Here is a 24396-nt window from a genome sequence, read left to right as displayed (position 1 = left end):
CCGGACTCCGCCCTTACCTGGACCCTTCCCCTGGAACACGGCCTCAACCTTCACTTTTTCTCGCGGCACGACGAGGACACCAGATCCCCCTTTTATTTGGACACTTTTCCCATGGACACTTTATTTTGTATTATTATTATTTTGTCAATAAAAGCCTCTCCGAGGCCTGACGCCACGCCCACTGTGTCTGTCGCTGGCTCCTCCCGTCACAATATATAAAATATATGATTAATGCTTATTATTCTCATGGAGACTCCACTTACAATGGATACAGTACACTGTATGTTACTAAGATAAAAGCACATTACTAAATGTTAGTCTAATAATTGTTAAAACTGTTGTTTCTTAATTCAGTTTTAATTATTTGATTTTAATCAAAAGGTCAACGCATTTAAGAAATAATTTAATTAGTCATTTTTATGTTCTGAAACTGAAAAATATATATGAAATGTATGCATGGGAACACTTTTTATTTTGTCCGGTTAACCCATGTGAACGTGAATTGTGGAAGAACAAGACCTTCCTCTTCACAATGTCTTTTAATAAATATTAAAAAATGTGAGAGTGGGCAAGTAACAGTTTTGTGGTTTACCAATTTCTTGTGTCATGAGATAGCATGTCCTTCTTCTTTGCTTGAGAATTCTCAGAAACCACACAGTAACAGTTTCATATTCCCTTAAAACATTAGGTCTGAACTATGAATAAAGAGGTCTGTACATCTACTTTAATAAGGCAGGCCTGTTTGAAAACTGTTTACAACATTAACTGCTGAAGTCCACAGATGAAATTTTATGTTGTTTACAGTCACCAGCAGGGTAAACTACAGTATATTTCTACAGAATCTATGGTGAAGCCATTCAACTAAATAAGGACTCTGTAGTAGCTACTTTGTAATCTAACCCCTAGTTTGAGGCTCATTATTTCCCATCCTTTCCAATAGCTTAAATAGCCAGACAAAATACAATAAGATGCAGTTTAGAAAGGAAAACTGGCACCAAGCTATTATCAAAAGCATGTTGAGATCAATGATATCTGTAAAATGTGTCTAAAATGTTTCACTCATTGTCACTCAAATAAATCATGCGATCCCTATTTCATAAATCAAATCAATTTATAAAATATTAATTAGGATGCATTTCACGGTCACCCAAAATTAACACACTAACCATTAAAGATTTTTTTGAATCATTTGTTGTATAAAGTATTTTAGCGGTGCTGCAGACCCACCCATTACATGACCTGCTTTCCTGCACTCTTGTTCCCCCAATCCAGAAGTGCTGCATGGTTACAGGACCCACCCTAAACTCTCTCACTCCACAACCCAGAGTTCCACTGACAGAATGCAGAGAGCCCTGCAGTGCCTTTCCCCATCCATCCTTTCTGACCTTCATACAAGCACTTACTGCAGAATTACTATAGCCACACCCTTACAGCCACAGCCTGTGAATACTTGATTGCGAGCGTGTTGAAACTGGCAGATGATTCCTGCCAATTAGAACAGATAAGAGAGAAGAGAGCAGATCTTGAATGGACAACACATTAACAGACATTTTTAGAAAACCATACTGTCCATCACAATATCATTGATCAGTAACAAAGTCTATATGTATTAATCTCTATTTCTCAGTTATCAGTTATTGTGGCATAATCTAAATAAATAAATTTCCCTTATTTTATTCATTAATATGTCACGATATAAAAATGAAATTGAGTTGATTTTGTCATGTGCAATCGGCAGTTGCACACGCATCCCCAGAATTTCAAAATGCAAACATCACGCATGTGATGCCACAAGCCACTTGTGATTTGCATAATACCAGAAATGTGCTGCTCATTTGCATGTAACTAAGTAACATTGCATTTAAAAAATGTAAACATCATTATAAAATGAAAGCATTTTATTTCCTCTTAAGATCATGTTGTCATCACATATGACACAGATTACAAACTATCACAGTTTTGAAAGCTAGTATTCAGGTCATAAAAGAACAAAACAGAAAATTACAACACCTACAGGGGAAAATGCATAAATCAAGAACTATAAAAAATATAAAACCTGAAAAAAACAAAAACAAAAAACCTCAATTTTTAATCTCTAAGTACCATTTCAAAACATAATTTAAACACCTTTTCCTTTACACAAACATACAAATTAATTTGAAACATTAGTTTTCTCTTAAATAGAAGACATGTAATCAATTTGCCATGCAGTGGATGTAACATTAAATATTAATACAAAAAAATAATATACTTCTCTCTTTTTTTATATATAATTATATCTAGATCATATAGATAATATAGATAGATATTTTATATTCAAGTCAAAACACTCACCCTCCCTTTATAGGGAAACACGCTAAATTAACACATTTACCACAAACATAATCTAACAATGCTTTCATAGCTGCCATCAGTAGCATGGCTGTCTTTCAGGAACGTTAAAAACGAGGGATTTCAGCAAAACCATTTTGGCACAGAAAACCACACATAACGCCAGTAGCATCTGCTTTGTAAAAAGACAAGGAAAGATTAGAGAAGCTTTTGTCTGATTTTTTTCCGGTTTAATAAAAAAAAAAAAGAAAAAGAAAAAAAAGGAAAAACATTCTGTGCATTGCTTTAGTCCAGGAGAAAGAGTGTATGTGCATCTCCTGAGCATCTGCTTGAGGCCAGTGGTGTGTCCCAGAGTTTTGTTGCTACTGCAGCATGCTTTTAATGGTCTTAGTGGTTGACTCATCATTAAGATGTTTTGTTGTGTACCTGCATAGAAGACATTAAGTAATATTACATTTACTGCTGAATCTACAAGAATCTCTCTAGCAATGATGCAAAAAAAAAAACAGCAAAAACATAAGAACGGAAAAAAGTTAGCAGATTGACACAATATTAATATGATAATCTTTTCTATGATAATATTCAAGATTTTTTTTTTTTTTTTTACCTGAGAGCATTTAGAAGACCTTCCACACTGTTTGGTGGCTGATCTCTGAGCACTTTAATGCAGCCTTTCATCTGTTTGGGGGAAAAAAGCAACCATGGTTAGAGTGGCAGAGTAATGACAGCACTCAACCTTATGAGTCATGATGCTGTGAGAGAGCCATCGCCACGTTTTCTAAGCACTATGATTATGGGTCAGTGTTAGTGCCCAGCGGGAGGGGAAAAAACTTCAGAGACGGCTTTGCAATAACAGGAGGTGATGGTTTCACTCACGTCTATTTTGGAGGACTTCGCGAATGCGCCGACGGGATGGACGTAGTCGTAGAGGATGATGACCCCCACCATGACACGCAAGCAGAAGGAAACGGTCTCCTCACTGCTGAAACGGCTGCGATACTCCCTGAATAAAAAATTAATTAATTAATAAGCAACAATCATGGGATCAGCGGAGAGATGAGAAAATGGCAGACTTACGGGGTTTCCAGCATAACTTTGCACACGCTTGCCATGGTGCTTAATACATCTGTTGTGTTTTCGATGGGCAAGTTTTTATTCTGTTGGGCAAAAGCAAAAAAAAATATATGATTTTTTTTAAAAAGCGTCACCGACAACTGATATGAAATATTTTTGCTTACCTCAGATACAAATTTTGTTGTGCCATCACTTAATGTCTTTAGCATGGGCGTGGCATCAGCATAAAATAGAGATATCCGATTGGCCAGTTCATTATTCACCTCATTTTCTCCCTCTGCCTACACGGACAGACACCAAAAACATTATTAAATTAACATTTTGCCTTCTGAAAGGTTTCTCAGAACTCAGAACAATGCGAATATGGATAAGCGTTAAAAGCATTACTTTTTTTTTTTTTTTTTCCTGTGCCCCAATTTCTCAGGTGAAAAATCAGTCTAAAAATTCACACGTCATAAATCTTCTAAATATTAAAATTAATCCTTTAAAAATGGATGGATGTCATCTAACCCTTATGTTAGCATAATTTCAGTAACAATGCAAAATAATTTTGGTTAACGGGGGATAAATCGGAGAAACATCAAATTGGACAAGGATGGGAAAAATAAAAACATCCCCAGACATAAAAAGTAAATTAAGCTTTGAATGAATAATTAAAAATCTTATCAGTGAAATTAATTTAATTATCTGTCTTACTGTATTCTGCTGAATAACAAGGGTTACTTGAAAACCCTTTTCAAAGCAGCCGAAGCATCAGCTTCAAAACGAGGCCAGCCAGACAATAACAAATTTGTTTTTATTTAATAAGAAAGCGGTTTAATCTTACAGTAAACTGCATACACCTGCACATTCTGGTGTGTCAAGTCTAAAAATACATTCATGCATTAAACAATAGTCTAAACTATTAGTGCAGATGTGTTGAGTGCTAGCTGGAGTGATTTATTTAGCTCTCTTACAGTAGTAGGGCCCTGGGGAACCAGTGTGGGGCTACTGAATTCAGTCTGGGAGAATATGAGGGGAAAACCAGCGCCACTTCACTAAACAAGGAATGCAGACTGCACGGTTTCCCCTAGGACTATGTATGTGGCCCGCTCTGAGATCAGATATTTAGTCCTAGGAGGGCAAGGCATCTCTGGGGAGGACAGGCACAAAAGCTGACCACAGATCAGGTGCCACACTATATTGGTGCACCTCAATGCACTTCAGTGAGCATCTCAGAACTCACTCACTCTCCCAGTGGGAGGCCATTTTCTGTTTGGGTCCTCAACAGTCCCCTGAGGGCTGGTATGTGCAAGTGGCTGAGTGGCTGAGTATGTGAGTAAGAAAGAAGAGGAAATGTGTTAGTTATGTGAAAGGGGTTTAGATAAAATCGAAGGCGTATTTTTACTTTAAACGTAAAAAACAGGTGTGGATAAAGGATGTTAAGTAAGGACAGAAGTGTAGTGCACAGAAAGGTGAATAAAAAAATAGCGATATAGAGGTGGCAGTTTCCATTCTCAAGAAAACTCACAGGAACATTATTGATCCTCATGCGGCTCAAGGTCCTCCTGTAATAACTGAAGTCATTCTGAATGGCAGGATTTGTCATCTGCAGAAGAATGAAAAATTAATCTACACTAACATTCAAAAGTTTCTTTAAGATATTTGCTTTTGTTTAGCCAAGACACATTAAGTTGATTTATCATTTACTATTTACAAAATATTCAGTTTCAAATAAAATGCTGTTCTTTTGAATCTGCAATCAAATAATACTGTTTGAAAGAAAAAGTTTCCACGAAAATATTAAGCAGCATACGACCGTTTACCACATTGTTTTTTGAGAATGTTTTTAGGATCATGTGACACTGAGAGATTGAAAAGATTTAAAGGCAGCCATTACACCAGTCTTCATTTACAATCCTTGCTAGTTGTGAGAGATTGCCAGACCATTGCTATGCAGTTGTTAAGATGTTCATATTGGTTTTTAGCAGTATAGTTGCTAGGGCATTGCCATGTTGCTATGCTGTAGGTTACTGACAAAGTAACAAAGTTTAATACTCAAAGTTATGAACTTGTGAAAACTCGCTACTGTAAGAATAAACAATAGTAATAGTGTTGCTTGCCTTAACATTACTAAAATGAAATTGTGTATACAAAGGTGTTTCAAAGGGAAGCAAATCTCCTGGTGTGACGGGACTGAAATAGACAAATGCAGCCTGGTAGCCTCGAAGGCAAAGAACACTTACAAGATTAGTTAAAGCTCTACATAAATGGCTACCAGTTCCTTTGGGTAATCAGAGCAATCTTTATCTGCCAGGACTGAGATTGTCTGGGACCCATACATCCTCTATAGAAGTACTATTTAAACCTAAACCACAACACAAAAGATTTGTAGATTGTGACAGATGGATAAACATGCTTTAATGAAGAGTCATGTTCAATTTAGGGTTCAGTGGCAATTTCGATGACAAAGGAGGGGGTTGCTTGTCAAGATGACAGCAGAGACGGGTTAGAAGACAAAGGTCAGGGAGAAGAATTAATTAGGATTTGGAAGAGCAGAGGTCAACTATAATTCTGAAAATATAGAAAAATCTAATTTTTAGATTTAAGTCTACTGAATTTTTAGACATGTATTTTTATACATAACATTTAGATACTGCATATATAAGTTTAGTTTGTTTAATTATCAAATTTTTCTGCAATGTTTTGATCAATTAGAGGCTTTAGAAAATGAAAATGAAAAGATACAGTAGCCTTATTAGGACTAATAATGGTTATGTGGATAACTCAAAATAAATCAAAACCATATCCTCAAATGACATGTTGTCGACAAAACTAATGCAGTCGATTTACTGTCAGACCAGACAGCCCATCCTATCCCTGCAGCGTGCGGCGCTACGACATTGGCGGGCTGAAGTAGGTCACTGCGCCAAGCTGAGAGGAGGGCATGGTTGGATGGAGGTTGGCATGCCACCTTACACCCCCCTACCTTCTCGCATTTAGCAACCCCATCTGGGGGGCGGGCTTTTAATTGGGACATCCCAGCTCTCGCCAGAGAGGCCGGGGTATATGCGAATGTTTGCATTAGCAAGAGCAGGATATAAAAGGCGCTAGTGTTGGTGCCGAGGTGAATAAGAAAACGGCTAGACGACACATTATTTGATTTCTTTGGACACATAAACCGAGACAAGTGAGGTGGTTTACTGTTCAGTCATTTAGGGTTGTCTGAGTGCCTGAGGTTCTGACATGGTCACAGGAGTGTGTAAAAGCACACTACAGCTATTTCGATCTATGTGTACACTTTTAAGTGTCCGTTCTGCATTGTTAATTAAGTGTGAAAGAAACAGCGGGTGTTTAAGATGAGAATGAGAAATTGAGGAGAGCAAAAGATCAAAAGCATTTTCTTGTGATCTTAAATGTCACGAAAGGTTTGGCAAGCACCTGGGGCAGCGAAAACTGACACGTGCAATTGGAAAGCAATTATTTTCTCATTAGCTGGTTTCTAATCACAATTAGCATGTCATTAAAGAGAAGTGGAAGCTTGTTAAGGCATCACATCCTGGTCAGCCTCATCAATCGCATGGTAATGTGTAACAGCAGGCTGTGTGTTAAAATTCTGGACTTACATCTTTTTATTATGCATTTAATTTGACTACAGAACATTAATTAATTAATTCTCATGGACTTTGTATTTTAAAAAAAAAAAAGCACATTTTGGGTTCATTAGGATTGTTTCATAATTAAACATTTAGGTATAATATTTTCCAAACAATTACGAATTTTTCCCCAAATAAAAATTACAGTACTACATCTGGATGTATACATCTGTTACATTTTAGTCCCTCCCATAACTAATCATTTCATCATTAGTAAATACATTTTCAATACCGTAATATTTTAAGCCATCATAAATGAGAAGTCAATATAATGCAACTAATACAATACCATCATTAAGTTCTTAATCTTGAAGCTAAAATGAATGCAAAAAAAACCCATAATGGCTAATATATTTATACAAACAGAAATAGAAATAAATTAAAATAATAGGATTAAATTGAATCGTTTTTTCTCATTATAGGACTTTGTATTGTGTTAGCTCCTTGTAGTATCAGTGCACATCCAATGCCAAAAAAACATTTAAATAAACTAGAATTGTAGATGCAAATTAATTCAACGACCGACTCAGTTAAAATGAACAGGTCAAACCATTATCAGTAAAAAATGAAAATGAGTTCTTGTACTGAGGTATGGTCCTCACCTTTAACTCATCAAAGCGCAGTGTGAAGTGCAGGATCTCAGCAAACTGTTTGGCAAGGGCTTGCTCTCTCTCCAGATGCTGTGTAGGGTCATTGTATGTCTCACTAGTAAGTGCTCTCAACAGACTATGCAGCGCTGCCTCTGTAGAGTCACAAAATGGTCGGTTAGGGTCAATTAGGTTCTTACTGAGTGCAACAGATCAAATAGATTGTTTTTACCAATAATAAACAACTACCCACTGATTAGTTATATTAGCATTATTAATAACAACATCAACTACATATATGTATGTGCGCCCATAAAATACTCTATATTGTTTGTTTCAAACAATATACTATTAAGATTCTGCAATACTAGACCAACGCTAAGAATAAATCTTTTCATCAAATAACAAAACATCTTGTACCATACATGGCCCAATTAACTAAAAATAACTAATAATGTTATTTAATGCATTACCTCAAACTAAGTTCTCACACATACACAAACATACACCAGGCTACACAAAAGGCACGCTCTTACATAAGGCTTAATCTGAAGTTTCTCTATGTACTTTACTAACACACGGTGATGTGTTAAGCCTCAGTAGACAGCTTGATGACTTGAGAGGCTGTTCTTAACCCACAATTCCCGTTCTCAGTTTCTCCATTGCTCTATTGAGGCAACACAGTACACTGCGGCATGTTAGAATAATTATATTACATAAGAGTCAGCCCAGCAGCCATAAATGAGTTTATGGTTGAGGAACGGTATGATCTCAGTCTGTCCACATCAACCCAATTTTTAATCCCAATCTCAAATGCAACTCTTAAAATATACATATAAACAAAACCAAACACAGTTGCCCTTGATGTGATTCGTGTTTTGCTTTGGCTATTACAAAATTGCACAAGAAACCTGTACTGCATACTGAAAAAAAAAAAGCAATGGTTGGGTGATGCGGCTTTAGATCCATGCATCATCAAGAGTTGATGACCTGAATTAAGTCTGCTCCAAGACAACTTTGGGGGTTTGCAGATTTATTTTTATTGGCTCATTTGCAAACTGCAGTAATCAATGCTGTCTGAGGGTAAACAGAGGGTAGCTTTGTCTGGTAATTACTTTATTTCCATATGGACTAAAAAGCAAGAGTTTTTAGGTTTTACATAGTCAAGCCAATATAGTCACTAGACTGTGTGTGTGTGTGTGTAAGTGAGAGAGAGAGAGAGAAAAAAATGTTCAGGCTGGTGACTTAGGCTGCAGCAGTATGTAGAGTAAACTGAGCAGATTTGCCCATGCGGTAATGACCTCCATCTGCTTTAGTCAGCTTGCCAGGGCAGAGGAGCTGATTAAAAATGGCCATGGAAGCACACTATTCTCCTCCCAGTCAAAACATAGCTTGAGACGAGCGGCTTTTAAGAGCGCATGCTGAGAATGGAGTGTAAGGCGAGGACAGCGGATTGGAGGAAAGCAAGGCAGGGCGAGGGAGTGTGCGTCACATCTCATCGCATGACGAGAAAGGAAGAGAAGAACCGAGATAATGGTAATGATAAAATGACAGATATACAGAAGAATAACAGTAGTTTGAGATGAGCCGTAAAAACAAAACTGAAAAAAAAAAAATACCAATAATAATAAAAAAAAGACCATATATAGAAGTAAATCTGAATATATAGTTATAAGTCTAAATATATAAAAGTAAACCTGAATATAAAGTTCTAAGTCTGAATATTCAAATTGTGAATATATAGTTGTAATCCTGAATATATGTTGTAATTTTGAATATATAAATATAAATCAGAATATATACATTTAAATTGTCAATATGTAGAAGTAAATCTGAATATACAGTGGTATAAAATTGCACCCCTTACAAAATATGAAAAATAAGAAGATTATAAATCTGAATATACAGTGGTATATATAAAACGTTTGGGCATATATATATATACATATATATATATATATGCATAAATATATATGTATATATAAATATATATATATATATATATATATATATAGAGATTATAAAAATGCATGTATATATATATTTTTTATATAATAACATATATATATATATATATATATATATATATATATATATATATGAATATCAATGTTAGTCATGGAACCAATTCTTAATATTAACTAGTTGTTGCTTATTTGCATGCCTAATATTTATACACATATTACACTTTTAGAGCCACACATTGTTGCTTTCATGTGTGATCCTTGTTCATAAAAGGGTAGACTTTTGGAGTATGCATAGAACAGCTATTTGAAAATCTGGAATATGCAGGTTCAAAATAATTGAGAAAATCATCTTTAAAAGTTGCCCAAACAAGGTCTTGGCAATGCATATTAATCAATAATAAATTTTGACATATTTACAGTAGAAAATTTACAAAATATCTTCATAGAACAAAATCTTAATACTTAAATACTGAATATCCTAATGATTTCTTGGAAAAAAAAATCTATAATTTTGGCCTGGTCCTACTCAGACTTGACACAGACACACACACACACACAGGTTGCCAGATTCCCGCTGTGTTTTCCTCCAACAGGCAACCGACATTCCGAGCGGAACGCACATTTTCAAAGGAGAATAATTAACTGTAACAATGTTTTTCAGATAAAAAGTAAGTTAACTTAGCATGTTTCTTAAATATCTGCAAACATATTATAGTATTTTATAGTTCAGTATAGTCAAAATCCTACATACAGCACCTTTAAAACAGCATGGTCAGAAAAGCATCAAAGAACATCAAAATAAACTGCCATCTGCCATCAGAGGTTCAATCTGAATTTTATGAAGCAATGAGAATACTTTGAATGTGAAGAAAACAAAAATAATGACTTTATTCAACAATTCGTCTCCTCTGCTTCACCATAGCGCCACAATGAAAAGTATCCAGTGAATGCAAACTGCACACACTGTTCCATGTCAGTCAAAACACACAGCTTCATAACATTATGGTCAAACCACTGATGGCGATTGTCAAAATAGTCAATGTCTTTCATACCATTCTACATGTTGATAGTGTTTTTACATGGCAGTCAATGGGACAGTCACAAGCTTAAATTGTGTTTTTGTGTTTTATAATACAACTTTTACAAATTTGGAGCAACATGGGGATGAGTGATGACAAAATGTCAATTGGGGTGGAGTAACTCTTTAAACGTTAAGCGTGACCCTTATTTGTTTAATATGATTTTACTGAAAATCAATCACGAATCCTGCCACTCTGCTCTGCAAGTCTGTCCTTGTCTGGAGACCCCGACAGACTCGACAGAACACAGCAGCATCCATCTTACAAGCCGTTAATACAATTATAGCGCCACTGACACCCAAAGGCTCAAACTTTGACTTAATATGCACAGATAGGTTCATCGTCAAGCGAGAGCACAACACGCCAAGTGATCAGTGTAGTTAAGCGAAGCATGTCAAGTATGAGAGCTTGCGCAAAAAGCCGGTTTAGTGTTCTGGAGCGGAAAGCGCGGGAAAGCAAGATGACCCCGTTTGGTGAGTTACGTAACATATGGCAGATGCCTGGCCTGCACTCATTGACTACAAGTTCAGAAGCCGTTACATAGATTTAAAGTGCAGGGTTTCAATGGCTTCGGGTAAGACCGCCATCAGCCTGGGTCTTATTATGCTGCCAACATCCCTGTGTTTTCGATGAGCAAAACAGCTAATGCCTAGGAAGCCATATGATCTGAAGTCTTACATATCATGGTCATTTTTATGTACTGTTATGTATGTATATCAGTGAGAGGTTTGTAACATTTATGGCATTTAAGCCTATCCGGCAGCTAGTGTGTTACCCCCAACCATTGTGTTTTGTGCAAAAATATGAAAGGACCAGCTGTGGCTTCCCTGGGGCTGCTCAGGTGTTAGCGTGTTTGCACACGATGTGTTAGTGTGCATTTAATTTGTAAGATGTTTACAACACAGAAAAAAACCTGACTGAAACAGACACTGCCAATGGCTATTAAGCACATTTAAAGAGACAGTTCACATAAAAATTCCAAACCCCAAATTGTTAAATTTATGACACCTAAATAAATTATAAATCAGCCATTGTCAACAAAGGAGAAGCTTTAAAGTAGTTGGTGATTATGAATTTAATCACATTTTTAACATTTTTTTTAAGCGAGTGAGCATGTAATGTTGCTGTTAGAGCATTGAGTAACATCTGCAAAATTACGATGATCAAAGTTAAAGTTAAGTTGCAACATTTTCTTTTAAATATTTAAGGACTACAAAAAAGGCTGGTAAGATTTTCTTAAATCAAGCTTTATCCAAGCCACAATCAAAACTGAACAACCAGCCCTTTAAGAACTTTCTGCAGTTTCCCCGCCTAAAATAATAGTGTGAAGGGATTTAAAAAAATAAGAGCATGATGAACATTTCTCCATTTAGCCGTGTTGTGAGTAATTACAGCACATGTGCTGTTAAACTGAAGAAGATGTTTGCTTAATTTGCTGATGCTTTTTATATATTTTCTGCAACACACTGAGCTCTCTCGGCCACCATAACGTACCCACTACTTCCATATTACTTATGGTGCTGTCTTTTTTATTTTTAAGATTCTGCCACTATGCACTTTCATAATGTGGAAGAGAGCAGCATGGACACTCTGATAAATATATATTTTTTTGTGTTCCATTTAGGTTTGAAGTAAAAGTTTGAAGCCAAACGTTCATTTAAAAGGTTTCTGCGTAACTTCTGCTATGAAAAGCAGGCCAACGTACCTAATCTCTGTGAAAATTCGTAGAACTTCTTTAGTTTGCCTACTAGTGGCACCACAGCAGCCCATGCCTGGTCTTGTAATGCCTCGTCATTAGGGTTCTGGATTGCCTGAAAAAACAAACACAACATCTTAATAATATAACAACTGTTAAACAATATATAAACAATGTTCCCACAACTCTAAATGGAACATATTATTTTATGACCGTATGAGGTAATGTTAAAATTATGTATGAGAGATGAGGTTTTTAAATGATGTGCCTATGAGGTGGCAATTTGAGGATGTAAATGATGTCAAGCACACAAGAGGTTTGAAGGTTTATTCATTATGTTTTTCCATTATGACACTGGGCAGAACATCTAATCAATGTTTTTTCCACTCTACCTCAGTGTGCCTTTGAATTTCCAAATACATGAAGCTCATTAAAATAATTACTGAGCGTGCTGACATAAAAAAGGAATGCACCGCATTCTTTTGAATGAATTTGAAAAAAAGAAATAAAAGAAACATTCACTTCATTCTGCAGAAGACGCCACTCCATGGCAACTGTATCCATATAGCAACAGTATCCGTGGCAACAAGATTATCAATCACACTGACACTCACTCATACTGAGGCGTGATTGAGCAGAGCAGAGAATTTCAAATCATACAAACATGCTGTGCTTTAAAGCAACTTATTTTTGTGCAAATTAATGTATATACTGTAAGTCATTTTTGCATGAACAACTTGATTTGTGTGCCTGTACCTCTCGTATCTCTTGGCCCGCGCTTTATATGCCTGTAGTTCATCAAGTATTCCCAGTGCATCCTTTAGGACCACATCCACGCCGTCCCACGTTTCCCGCTCTGCTTCTGTTGGTTGGGCATCTGAAAGCGAGAGAGAGAGAGAGAGAGAGAGAGAAAATGACTTCAAGGTCTTTATCAAAAGGTCTTTCAAGGTCACATTTAGTGTCTGACACATTAAAAGTGAACATATGCAAAAAAAAAAAAAGAGATATTAGAGCTATATACTTTTTTCAAAGAAAACTGAATATTTGGTGACACATTGTACAATATATTTAATCCTCTGTTTGCAAATTACTATGGGCAAATTACACTATTACTATAGAAAAGTAGGTATTTAAAGTAAGGGTATTTCTTTACAAGTAGTCTTCTAAACATTCCATTCATCAAGGAATTCAGAAAAACATGTATCATGGTTTACACAAAAACTCATAATAAATGTAATGAGCCCCAAATAAGCATTTCTGAAGGATCATGAGATTCTGGGATAAATGGCTGCTGAAAATTCAGCTATGCCACCTTTGAAATTAATAGAACAAAACAGAAACAGAAGTATTTTTAATTCTTCATTCTATCATTTCACAGTATTGCTTATTATTTATATAAATATTTAATGAATTTTTGATCAAATAAATGTAGCCTTAATGAGGAACATCGAAATAACACTAGACATACTTGTTTTGTCCTAATGTAACCTTAACATTGCAGTAAAATTCATATTTATAGTTTTCAATTTCTAAAACCACTGCATTTTTTTATTAAAAAAATTATAACACCCAAGGTCTACAAATTAGATTTTTGATGTCATCACTGTAAATAGACTTCACTAGCAGATTTTATTTTATTAATACTTTTTACTTGACAAGCAGCTTCTTATATACAGCTTGTACACAATACAATTTAGACTTGGAACTCAAACTTTGGATATACACAGTCCAAACTTGCCATTGCTATCAGATGATTGTTGTGCAAATCATTTCATGCAAATGTTGAGACCATGAAGACTTCTGCTGAACATCTTCATTCAAAGTGGTTTGGAGTGACAAGAGAGTAAGAGAATGATGACTAAATTCAAACTCTGGGGATCTTAAAGCGTATTTGAGTCAAGCCTCCACAGATTAGGCTGTTTCATAAGTTTAAAAGGCAAAGTGGTGGAATTTTAAATGGTGGAAACTTTAGGCCCACATCTAAAAAAGAAACCTCAATGAAACACTGGCAGCTGGCTCCAAATGCAATTTAAGAAATTAAGGGCCACCTCCTTAATTTCCAGCATTCAGATGGCACACATTAAGAGTGTAATGATCTTGCAGATTTTTTTCTACAGTAGGTCCTGTTCCAGTGCACAGTGTGTCCAGTGGAGTCTTCGCACCCTCCCCTCTTTGTTAGTGTTACATAACTTTTGAGCAGACACTATAGGCATTTTTCTTATATGTGTGGCCAATGAGCCATGAATAAGTCGATGGTATCGGTGACTCCATATCACCCCATCTTTCCTTATAGGAACGACTATGTAACTATAAAAGGAAACAAACATGGTAGGATGGAAATGTTCTGTGGGCAGGGGCAATAAAAGCCAGGAAACTGTTATTTTCCACTGTCTTCTTTTCTTTGGTTCATTCACCTTTTTTCGCTTTGGAGAGTGTTTTTGGGTTCAAACAAATGAGATGGTAGCAGATTGTCTGTGGTTCATGAACTAGTCTCCAGGGGAATGGAGTTTAAGATATTATCAAGACCCAAAAGGGGAACTGGCATTTTTTACAAGTTGACCGGGTATTGACCTACACCAAGTCTTCCATAGTTCTCAACCCAAGATCTCAGACATTTGAGATTATAAATAAGCGCATTTTCCGTTAAGCTTGGAGAATGAAGTACTGTTTACAGCTAATAAATAAAAAGAGGATAAATATCTCACTTTCGAAATCGAGGAAGAAGTTGGGCTCTTGTTCAAGATCTGTGCATGTCAAAACTTTAAGGAGGTTCCCCATGACAACGTACCTAAGAAAAAGAAAGACAGTGTTAAGTCACATGTTTTGAACAAATCAGAAATCTGATGGTCAGTTCAAGGTGGGGCAGCACTTAACCTCATTACTTTGATTCTATCACGGCACTAATCTTCCCCCGTTATCAGTCAAGAAACCATTGCCCTTCCAACCACCAGTCGACGCTCCTTCCCTTTACCCCACAGTACAGCTTCCACTCTCCAGACGCAGTGGTTTTTTCCTGTGCAGGGCCTTAGGTCGACCAGATGTCACTACTGTAACCCCCCTCCTTCAGCACACACACAGAGTTACGGGAATCCCTGTGCTTTGGTGGCCAGTGCCAACCGTGCGTTTCATGCCTACTGCTCACGTTCAGTTCCCTATTGAGGGGCCCCAAGCTTTCAAAGTGAAGATTTAGGAAGTAGACTAGTGTTTTTAGATGTAAAAACAACCCTCTAAAACCATTAATTCTCTTGGGATTTCTGAGAGTACTGGGTTTAACATTTTGCGTTTGCAAAACGTGAATAACAGTAGACATGGGTGAAATACACAAGCAAGGCCAAACTATCCTTCCAAGAAGTAAAATCAAGGAAGGAAAATCTACATTTCGGGATGTTCAATAGAAGGGTCATTTCACAAACAGCATTTATGGTAAACGGTTTGTTCAAAAACAGTTTTTATGACCATGGGCTCGTTAATTAATGACCGCCTACTTATTTACCTACTCTGATGAACTATACTGTAAGAAACACTGCCCCGGCCCATGGTTCACAATCAAGAAAGAAAATATGAAACAGCAACAAATAACTTGAGACAACGCGTCAACAATAAGCGCCTGCGCTGACGACCACACCAACCTTCTGGTGCACAAGCTGAGCACTTGAGTTACCCATGCTATTAACTGGAGGATACTACGAAAGGCTATGTATTCAGCTGTACATATGTGCCAAGTAAACACAAAACTAAAGCATACTTTAGTTCCAAAAAGCGTAAAACAACAGTTAAGCAGTCCAACACAGTAACTTAACCCAAATGACTAAATGGATGGTGTGAGTTTTAGGTGTGAGTTTTTGGTTCAAATTCGGGAAACTTGCTTAAAAGTGTTATTTGATTTCATCTACATTTGGTGATGCAGGTTAATCCATGACTAGCATGGAAAGTTGACAGCCAAATCTCCTGATCTGTACAATATTCGTTCAAAACATTTAAAGTTATAAAATAAAAAACTATTTTTGATCTGTGAGAAAATCAACTATAAAAGAAGGATTCTGAGAAAACACACAGAAGAACTTCCTTCAATGCATACTGGGTTCCTCCAACACAGACACCTGACATCAAACCAGATAAACATGATTAGCTGATGGGAAAATGACTCTACCACAACTCTCAATGGCATTTCTCTGTATAAAAGTGTTTTTTTACCAAGAAATGCACTGGTCTGAAGGAAAGCGTCATGAGTGAAGCTGTACACATTTACCAAATGCAAAGTTCATAACAGATTTATACAACACCTTGACTTGCTAATCTGTAATTCGTTCACAGCCTTTTTTAAAGTTATCTACATAATAAAAAACACTAGACGACACAAAAGACTGGGTAAAAGATAAAAGAAGAGAGCAAAGCAAACGAGGAAAGAGGTCAATCTAGGCCATAACAACAACAGCATACTACCCTGCGCCTCTGGCGGGAAGAGTGATGAGTGTAAGAACACACACATATAAGCATACAGGCGGCTAGATGTAGGTCACAGACATGAGTGTGTATATGTGTGAATGGCTGTTATATAATCTAGCTGATGATCTAGCTGCTGATCTAGACAACAGGATACAAACAGTTACTCCTACATACCTGTCATTACAATAAAAGTTACAGTCACACAAATGTGCAGGTGCACATAAATGTAAAAAACTTGTGTGTGTGCGCATGTGTGCGTGCGTTTGTGTGTTCGTTTATGGTTTAAATAACTGGTTAGTATGTAAGGAGTCATACATAGTACATTTTCTTAAGCAGCATCCAAGATTTTAGGTTAAACGAGGGTAAACAACAGCATTTTTAAAAATGTAATTTCATAAAAGTAATAAAAAAAATAAATCTCCCTACCTCCCACTTTTGGACCATTCTATGCTTTAGTTACAATAATTAAGACTTATTTAATTTATGAACTGCTATATTAATACACAAATAACTTTTATTATTTAATTAACATTTAATTAAATCATTAATTTCATTATTAAATATGATTACGATTCAACTGATTTACAGCACTAATAAAAATTTTTTAAAAAGAGAAAAATATCTGACATTATATTATTTTTAGTTTAACACAGCCAAAACGGCTTGAAATTTCCTGTCAGGTATTCATGTATGTCTGAACTGGGAACATGAAAGAGAGCTGTAGTGTATGCAGAGTGACAGGAGACAGGCTGATGACTGGTGAAAAGTTGAGACATGAACAGGTAGGCAGGTGAACAGGATGACAGAGACAGAGAGTGTCTGGATGATGAGGCAAAGAGACAATGGGCTTGAGCGATTTGACGAGAAGTGACGCTAGTGAGGCTGAAGTCAGGTGAGCGTCTGAGCTGAGACCATCTGTGTGCATGAGGGTCTCAAACAGGTATAGGGACCCTACATGGAAGTTGCTGACAGTAAACCAATGATCAAAAGCAGTCTAACCCATACTGACAGAATCAAGACTCACTAGAGCCAGTGTACTCTAACTGATTCAGACATTCACACTTTACAAGAGAGACATAGACACATGGTGAGGGGCAGTGACAGGTTAAAGCCACGCTGGGATCATGTGGAGTTCAAGGCTTAATAAAGCTCAGGATTAGAGTTCAAGGTCAGTGGCATGAATCGATTACCAATCTCATGAAACAACTGCTATAGTAGTGCAAAATAACAGACTCTTGCTTTTGGCTTGCTTCTGGTAGACAAGAAGGAGCTACAGAAAGATTTATATATAATTGAATAATACATATACACACATATACATACATACATACATATACATATATATATATATATATATATATATATATATATATATATATATATATATATATATATATACATTAAGTTTATATTATATATATATATACATCGGTTTAATAAATATCATATGCTATAAACTATAAATATATATATAAAAAACACACATATATACATACACACATATACACATAATATATATATATAATAATATATATATGATATATATATAGTTAATATATATATTACACTTATAGTCCATATCGACATTCTACTAAATACAAGTTTAATAATTCTCTGAAATATATGTCAACAAATTCTCATAATAAATTGCAACTTTATGATGGTTAGTAGAATAAGTTCACATATACTTTTCATGTAAAGTTTCTCATAAATTGTAGGGTTAGTTGAATAAGGACTCATCAAAATAGTTGTGTTAGAAGAAGATATAAGCAGACAGTCTACTAATACCCTAATAACGGCTAGTTGACGTAGTTGTGAAGTGTGATGGTAAATTGATCACAATATAAACACTACATAAAAGCTTTTAAATATTACGATATATTACAATATTACATTATTTTTTTTTACTGTATTTTGATCTAATAAATTCAACTGTAATAAGCATTATAGAGGTAAAAAATAAATAAATAAATAAATAAAAGATTGACCTGAACTTTGAACCTAGCAATGACCCATCTAACCATGAGTGCAAAACCATCTTTAACAACCACAAATCAACATATTGTCAACATTCCATGGCACAAAAAAATGGCAAGTTTTAACGTGGCAAGTTTTACATAGGTAACATGGACAGATAAACTGACAGACAGGCAGATAGATTATATAATAATGCTTTTTGCGCTAAATTTACTGTTCATACTCATACAATGTTGGAAAGTTACAAATGTGACCTAAATCCAAGTCATGCCAATGACTGCTGCCAAGTGCGCCAACCCTAAATCCCAACCAGGCTTCCCTCCAACCATTAGGGGGTTATTCCAAGGACGACTATCTCAAAAGTCTAAATTGGCGTGATCGTACTAAAAAACAAAACAAAAAATAAACAAAAGCCACCTTTCATACAAAACATTCACTACTATAAACGTTCAATGTCATTATTAGGAACAAATAAGATCGAGATGTATGAATTAGGAACTAGTAAGATCCCTTCATAAAAAACAAAAATAAAAAGTGGAGAACATTTATCAAAGTCTTAATATCTCCTCAAGACAACAACAGACTATGTGCGCCAAACTGAGACAAGAGTGAAGATTATATTAGGAACAGTGCATTTGCCTGTCAGCTTAATTCACAGCAGTCCCAAAGGGTGAAGGCGAGCTCCCCGTACAAGCTCTTCCGACAGAGACAGACTCTGACCTGGTTGTTTTCTTTTCGAAGCCTCCTACTGGGAGATTGCGTGCTGGAGGAGAGAAGCTACGATGGGATTCTGGAGAAGGAGGGGGCAAAGGGGGGCTCGTCTAAGCCCGCTGGGCACTTACGATTCACTACTGCGTTGTGATTGGCTGCGTGCAAGTTCTTTTGCACTCCACTGTATCCATGGAGTTGAAAAAACCTGGTGCTACCAAAAAACACACCGACAGCCAATCAGAAGGCGAACGGCGAGGCGGAGGGGAGGATGAGGGCACTGGAGCAGTAGTCCGACTTAAGAGCTTGTGTATGAATATATGAATAGCGATGAGGTAATGCACCAAAAATGCACAACTAGTGCAACAGCGACACGCTGATTAATCACGGAATTCTACGAATAACACACATTCCAGTCTTAGGATGCATAAATACGTATGATTAATTAGACAAATTAATGTTAATAATAAACTATTATAAATTTTTTTTAAAAATGGTGTGAATAACTTTTCAAAATAATGACCATGTAATACAGAATTTATATTAAAACTGTCATTAGAATAAAGAATGGATGATTCAAATTAATTTGAAATTGCATAATGAATTGTGATGAAAATAATTAATTGCAATTACTATAAATCAAAATAGATCTATATAAATGAGTAGACAGAACAACGCAACCCATAACTATTAGGATGTAAGGCATGCTGGAATTCTGCAGAAGCACTGCAGCATGGGAATCCACGTGCTTCGCCATACTACACTACCGCTGTGGCACCATAGGAAAAAAACAACAACCTCTCCCCTCCCTGATTCACTCCGTCACGTGGGCACAGCCGTGGAGTGGCTAACCGGCTGCCTCTGGCATCGAGGGGGAGGGGAGCGAGAGAATTAGTGTGTATTTTCATGTGCGCGCTTATTTGAGTGAGTGGATGCAATAATCCAGTTATGTACGTGGTGAAGTATACGCAGAATTGAACCTAATGTGAGAATATTGGCAGAAGAGCGACACTTAACGTAGCAGCCTTGTCTAAAATCTAATTTACAGAGGCTTAACCAATGATTTATGCAATTCAGCCTTTACGGTGCACATTTATGGACTATCATTTTCCAAACGCCAAGTGTGCGCCCGTGATATCTATTAATGGATGCTGAAGAATGAGTAACGTGTGCGCGCATGTGATACATCATGCAGTGTCACTCTTACGCAGCATCACTTACATCCTTGTCTGCAGTTTTAACTTGACCTAAATTTCCCGGGGCGTGCCGCCACATCGCATTAGCCAACTATAGGAGCTGTGTTCTGATTTCACCCCAGCCCTTTGAAACCCACCGAAATGAACAGAAAATGGGGGTGCAGGTTCTTGCACGACCTCTGCTTGACCAAACCCATCCTAGCCTTAAATGCGTTAAATAAAACTAAAGAATCGGAAGAGCGATAAAAGAGGGAAGAGGAAGCATGCGTTTGTTTGTGATTTGTAGCTCCGCCCACACTGGCCACACTGGAGTAAACAGCCGCTTTAATGCCCCCTTTAAACATGTTGTGGCAAAAATCAAAACAAATTGCTGGATAAGCCAATGAGGTTGAGGCGCATTTGCAGGATGTCAGCTATTGGTGCGTCCAGGATGAGTTTAACTCCAACCTTTGCAGCTTTGATGTCACCTCCACTGACAAAAATCAAGACACGCAAACAGTACAGTGTTACCGATGATCACTTACAATTGTTATCATTTATAACATTTGCATAAGTCTCAAGTAGGTGGTGGTGTATGGCGATAACCGGAGAGGTTCAGAGTAGGATTTTTGGTTAATCTCTCCTACAATAGGACCTCTTAGGCAGCACTGTACCTCTCACGATCAAAGCCAGAAACCATGGCAACCGAATATCATAAGCCAAAACAGGGCACCTCATCTGAAATTGTTGGGAGAAGGAATTTTAAGCCGCCCCGTTCCAAACGTTCAAAGTCTGTTTAATCGACAAACACGCGTCACTTCCATTTCTGAAGCCGCTGTGATTATGATAATCTTTCAAAAAGGTCCTTTTCTGTAAAGTTGAGCCTCAAATGAGTTACACCAAAAGAAAGAAAACTGAGACAGAACTTGACGCATCCCGTCTCGTAACATCCATGTCCGCTTTGGAAAACAGCAGAATTGGAAAGAATTCATGTGACTTTGTGTCCTCCTTTCACTGTGAACGTCTTCAAGATCTGAGAATGTCATTTGGTACGAGACAAGCAAAGGAAGTCTAGTCTCTGAATACAGATTAAGACGGGCTGTGGCACTTTCGCAGCCCGAATACGAAGAAGAAGTTTGCGCGTGACCCCCTTTTCTAGACACCGGTGTCCTTTTGTCATTGGATAACTCAGAGCGATCAAATCAAACATCTTTGCGCATTAAATAACGTGTTATTACTTGGCATTTAGAAATACAGCCAACGCTCGTTTCGGTTTCCTTCGTTTTCTTAATTCGGAGTAAGTGTCAGTCAGGAGAACTGTTAATGCAGAGTATGAGGGGTGGGGCACTGTCAAACGGAGATGGGATTTTTGGGGGTATGCATGGCATAAAGTGAATTTGTGCTAAGAGGCTTGAGTTCCTTTTTTAGGTACAGAGCACCCTCTGCTGACAACAAGGAAAGTGTACGCTGAGGGCCACTCCCTATTCTCTGGGTTAAAAAAAAATACTGCAATTTTGATCAAAAAAATCAATCAAACTAAAATAAATTAAAATGTAAAAATAAAAAAAAAAAAAAAAAAAACAATTAAAAAAGGCACCAACATCCATCCTAAACAGGAAAGATGGTTTGGAGAATGGAAAGAAACGGGGCAAAGAAAATAAAATAAAATAAAATTTGAATAACACTGATGCATAAAACATTACTGTATTTAATAATTACATTTTTTAATGCTTGAAACCTAAATTGCTTCAGCATCCTTGACACCCTACAGTCAAGCGCTAGTGAAAATGGATGATATGATAAAAAATAAATTAAATAAATCAATAAAACAAAAAAATGAAAGAAAATATCTTTTTAAATATCACCCGTGGGGAAATGATACAGCGAGTAGGCTGAGGCCAGTGGCAGTGTATTCATATCAACAAAGTGTTAGCACTGTTTTCACTACAGAAACTGAAGGATGGTTTTCGAAAACTTTTTAAAAGACGGTCCATGGAGGATGATTTTGATATTTATACAGCAGGGGAATGACACGTCTGTAAAATGCCTGTGGTATGCATGGGTGGGTGGTAAGTGCAGTGTATATATGACACACAGTAAATGAAAGGGGAGCTAACCCAATGAATATTTAACTAATCCTTCCACTCCCTTCAGCTGCATCAACATGTCTCTTAGAGCAGGCACGGACTGACTCACAAAACAAACTGCCATCCTTCTCATACTTAAAAGATGTCTCAGATCTCCAGGCACTGGCTGCGTCTGCTCTCTCAGCACCACTTAACTTCGTGTTATCATGTCTTAAAAGGATAACTGTAGCCAAAGGTCAATGGAAAAGCAAAACAGAAATCTATCCGCATTCAAACTGTAATATGTATATTTTGCATTGGTGGCATTTAATTATCTGCTACATAGCAATTTATTTATTTGTGGGAAAATGTCTATTATTTTAAAACGGATATATTTATTTTCATCATAAATTTAGATGCTCACCCCAGAATCGCCATATTGTTTCTCACATCTGACACAAGAACGGATGCCTTCAAGACCCTCAGACCAGTAACACCCATAGAAGTGTTGCAATCTGATTCAGTCCAGTCTATTGGACAATACCGCTCAGAAATTAATATATACTATCATGAAACATATTTATAACGACGGACAACTTTGCAAATGGTGCCACCTGCTGTACAAAAAAAGCCATCACAACACAATCCAACACCACCAGGTATAACCAATTATAATTTTTTTTTTCAGCTCCAGTAGATTTTGTAAATATGTTCCATTTACTCGGTTTACAAAAGCAGATTCAAGAAGAGAATAAATTTTCCTCTGCTGGCAAAACCATGAATCATGTCTTAGAGAGTATTAGTAATTTGAGATAGGATATTTACTATTGGAGGGACAAAAAAAGGAAGAAACCACAGACACCAGATAGCAATGCACTAACAAGGAGTGGAAACACCTTCGCAACCATAGACGTACCATGACAAACTTCCACAACACCCTATTTGTGACACTACTCACTGTCCTATTAAAATTATAGGCATATTATAGCTATACTTTTCTATTCTGTTCTACATGTTTTGACCAATGCAGTAATTAATATCTAAGTTAGAAACTAATACATTAACATTTAAAAAAATAAAATGAGTAATATTAAATCAGGTCTCCATGCTAATAATATTGCATTCGGTTCCTTCACAGGTCCTGTCAGAAGATAACATATTTGAAGACATCCTTAAAACTCAAGTAGATTACTTACAAATTGTAGTCAATTACTGATTCCAATTACAGTACAAAAATAAACTAAAAATAAAATGTTCAGTGTAATTGATTGCGTTACTAACTACTTATTTTTTTAAGTAATATAATAGACCATTTATGCAAAATTTTAACTTACCTTTGACCTTACACGTTTATCAAATTAATTTAAATAGGATAATATTGCACTTATATTGACATAAACACAAAGACAATAAAATAAAATAAAATAAAATATTAAATCTACTCCATTCAATGTTATTAAAATCATGAAGTGCATTAAACATTGTGTCAATGCTTCCCAAACTGGTGTCTATAAAGAAACTGGGTTTGTGATTTTAATGAAAAGTGAATAATCATATATATATATATATATATATATATATATATATATATATATATATATATATATATATATATATATATATATATATATATATATATATATATTTATTTATAT

General features: G+C 36.3%; 1 protein-coding gene across 1 annotated transcript in view; it reads right to left on the bottom strand.

The window, feature by feature from the left end:
* Nucleotides 1-2078: 2078 nt before the first annotated feature.
* LOC122330238 (CYFIP-related Rac1 interactor B-like) overlaps nt 2079-24396 on the bottom strand; it is a 41337-nt gene continuing 19019 nt past the window's right edge. The window contains 11 exon segments of the mRNA XM_043227102.1: nt 2079-2757; nt 2939-3009; nt 3208-3334; nt 3409-3488; nt 3570-3686; nt 4916-4993; nt 7643-7782; nt 12379-12484; nt 13126-13148; nt 13151-13246; nt 15075-15157. Coding sequence (XP_043083037.1) covers nt 2694-2757; nt 2939-3009; nt 3208-3334; nt 3409-3488; nt 3570-3686; nt 4916-4993; nt 7643-7782; nt 12379-12484; nt 13126-13148; nt 13151-13246; nt 15075-15147 — 975 coding nt within the window. The 5' untranslated portion in view covers nt 15148-15157 and the 3' untranslated portion in view covers nt 2079-2693.

This window comes from Puntigrus tetrazona, chromosome 24, assembly GCF_018831695.1.
Source record: "Puntigrus tetrazona isolate hp1 chromosome 24, ASM1883169v1, whole genome shotgun sequence".
Classification (NCBI taxonomy): domain Eukaryota; kingdom Metazoa; phylum Chordata; class Actinopteri; order Cypriniformes; family Cyprinidae; genus Puntigrus; species Puntigrus tetrazona.
Note: the sequence above shows the minus strand (reverse complement) of the source record. Positions and strands in the feature narration are given on the sequence as shown.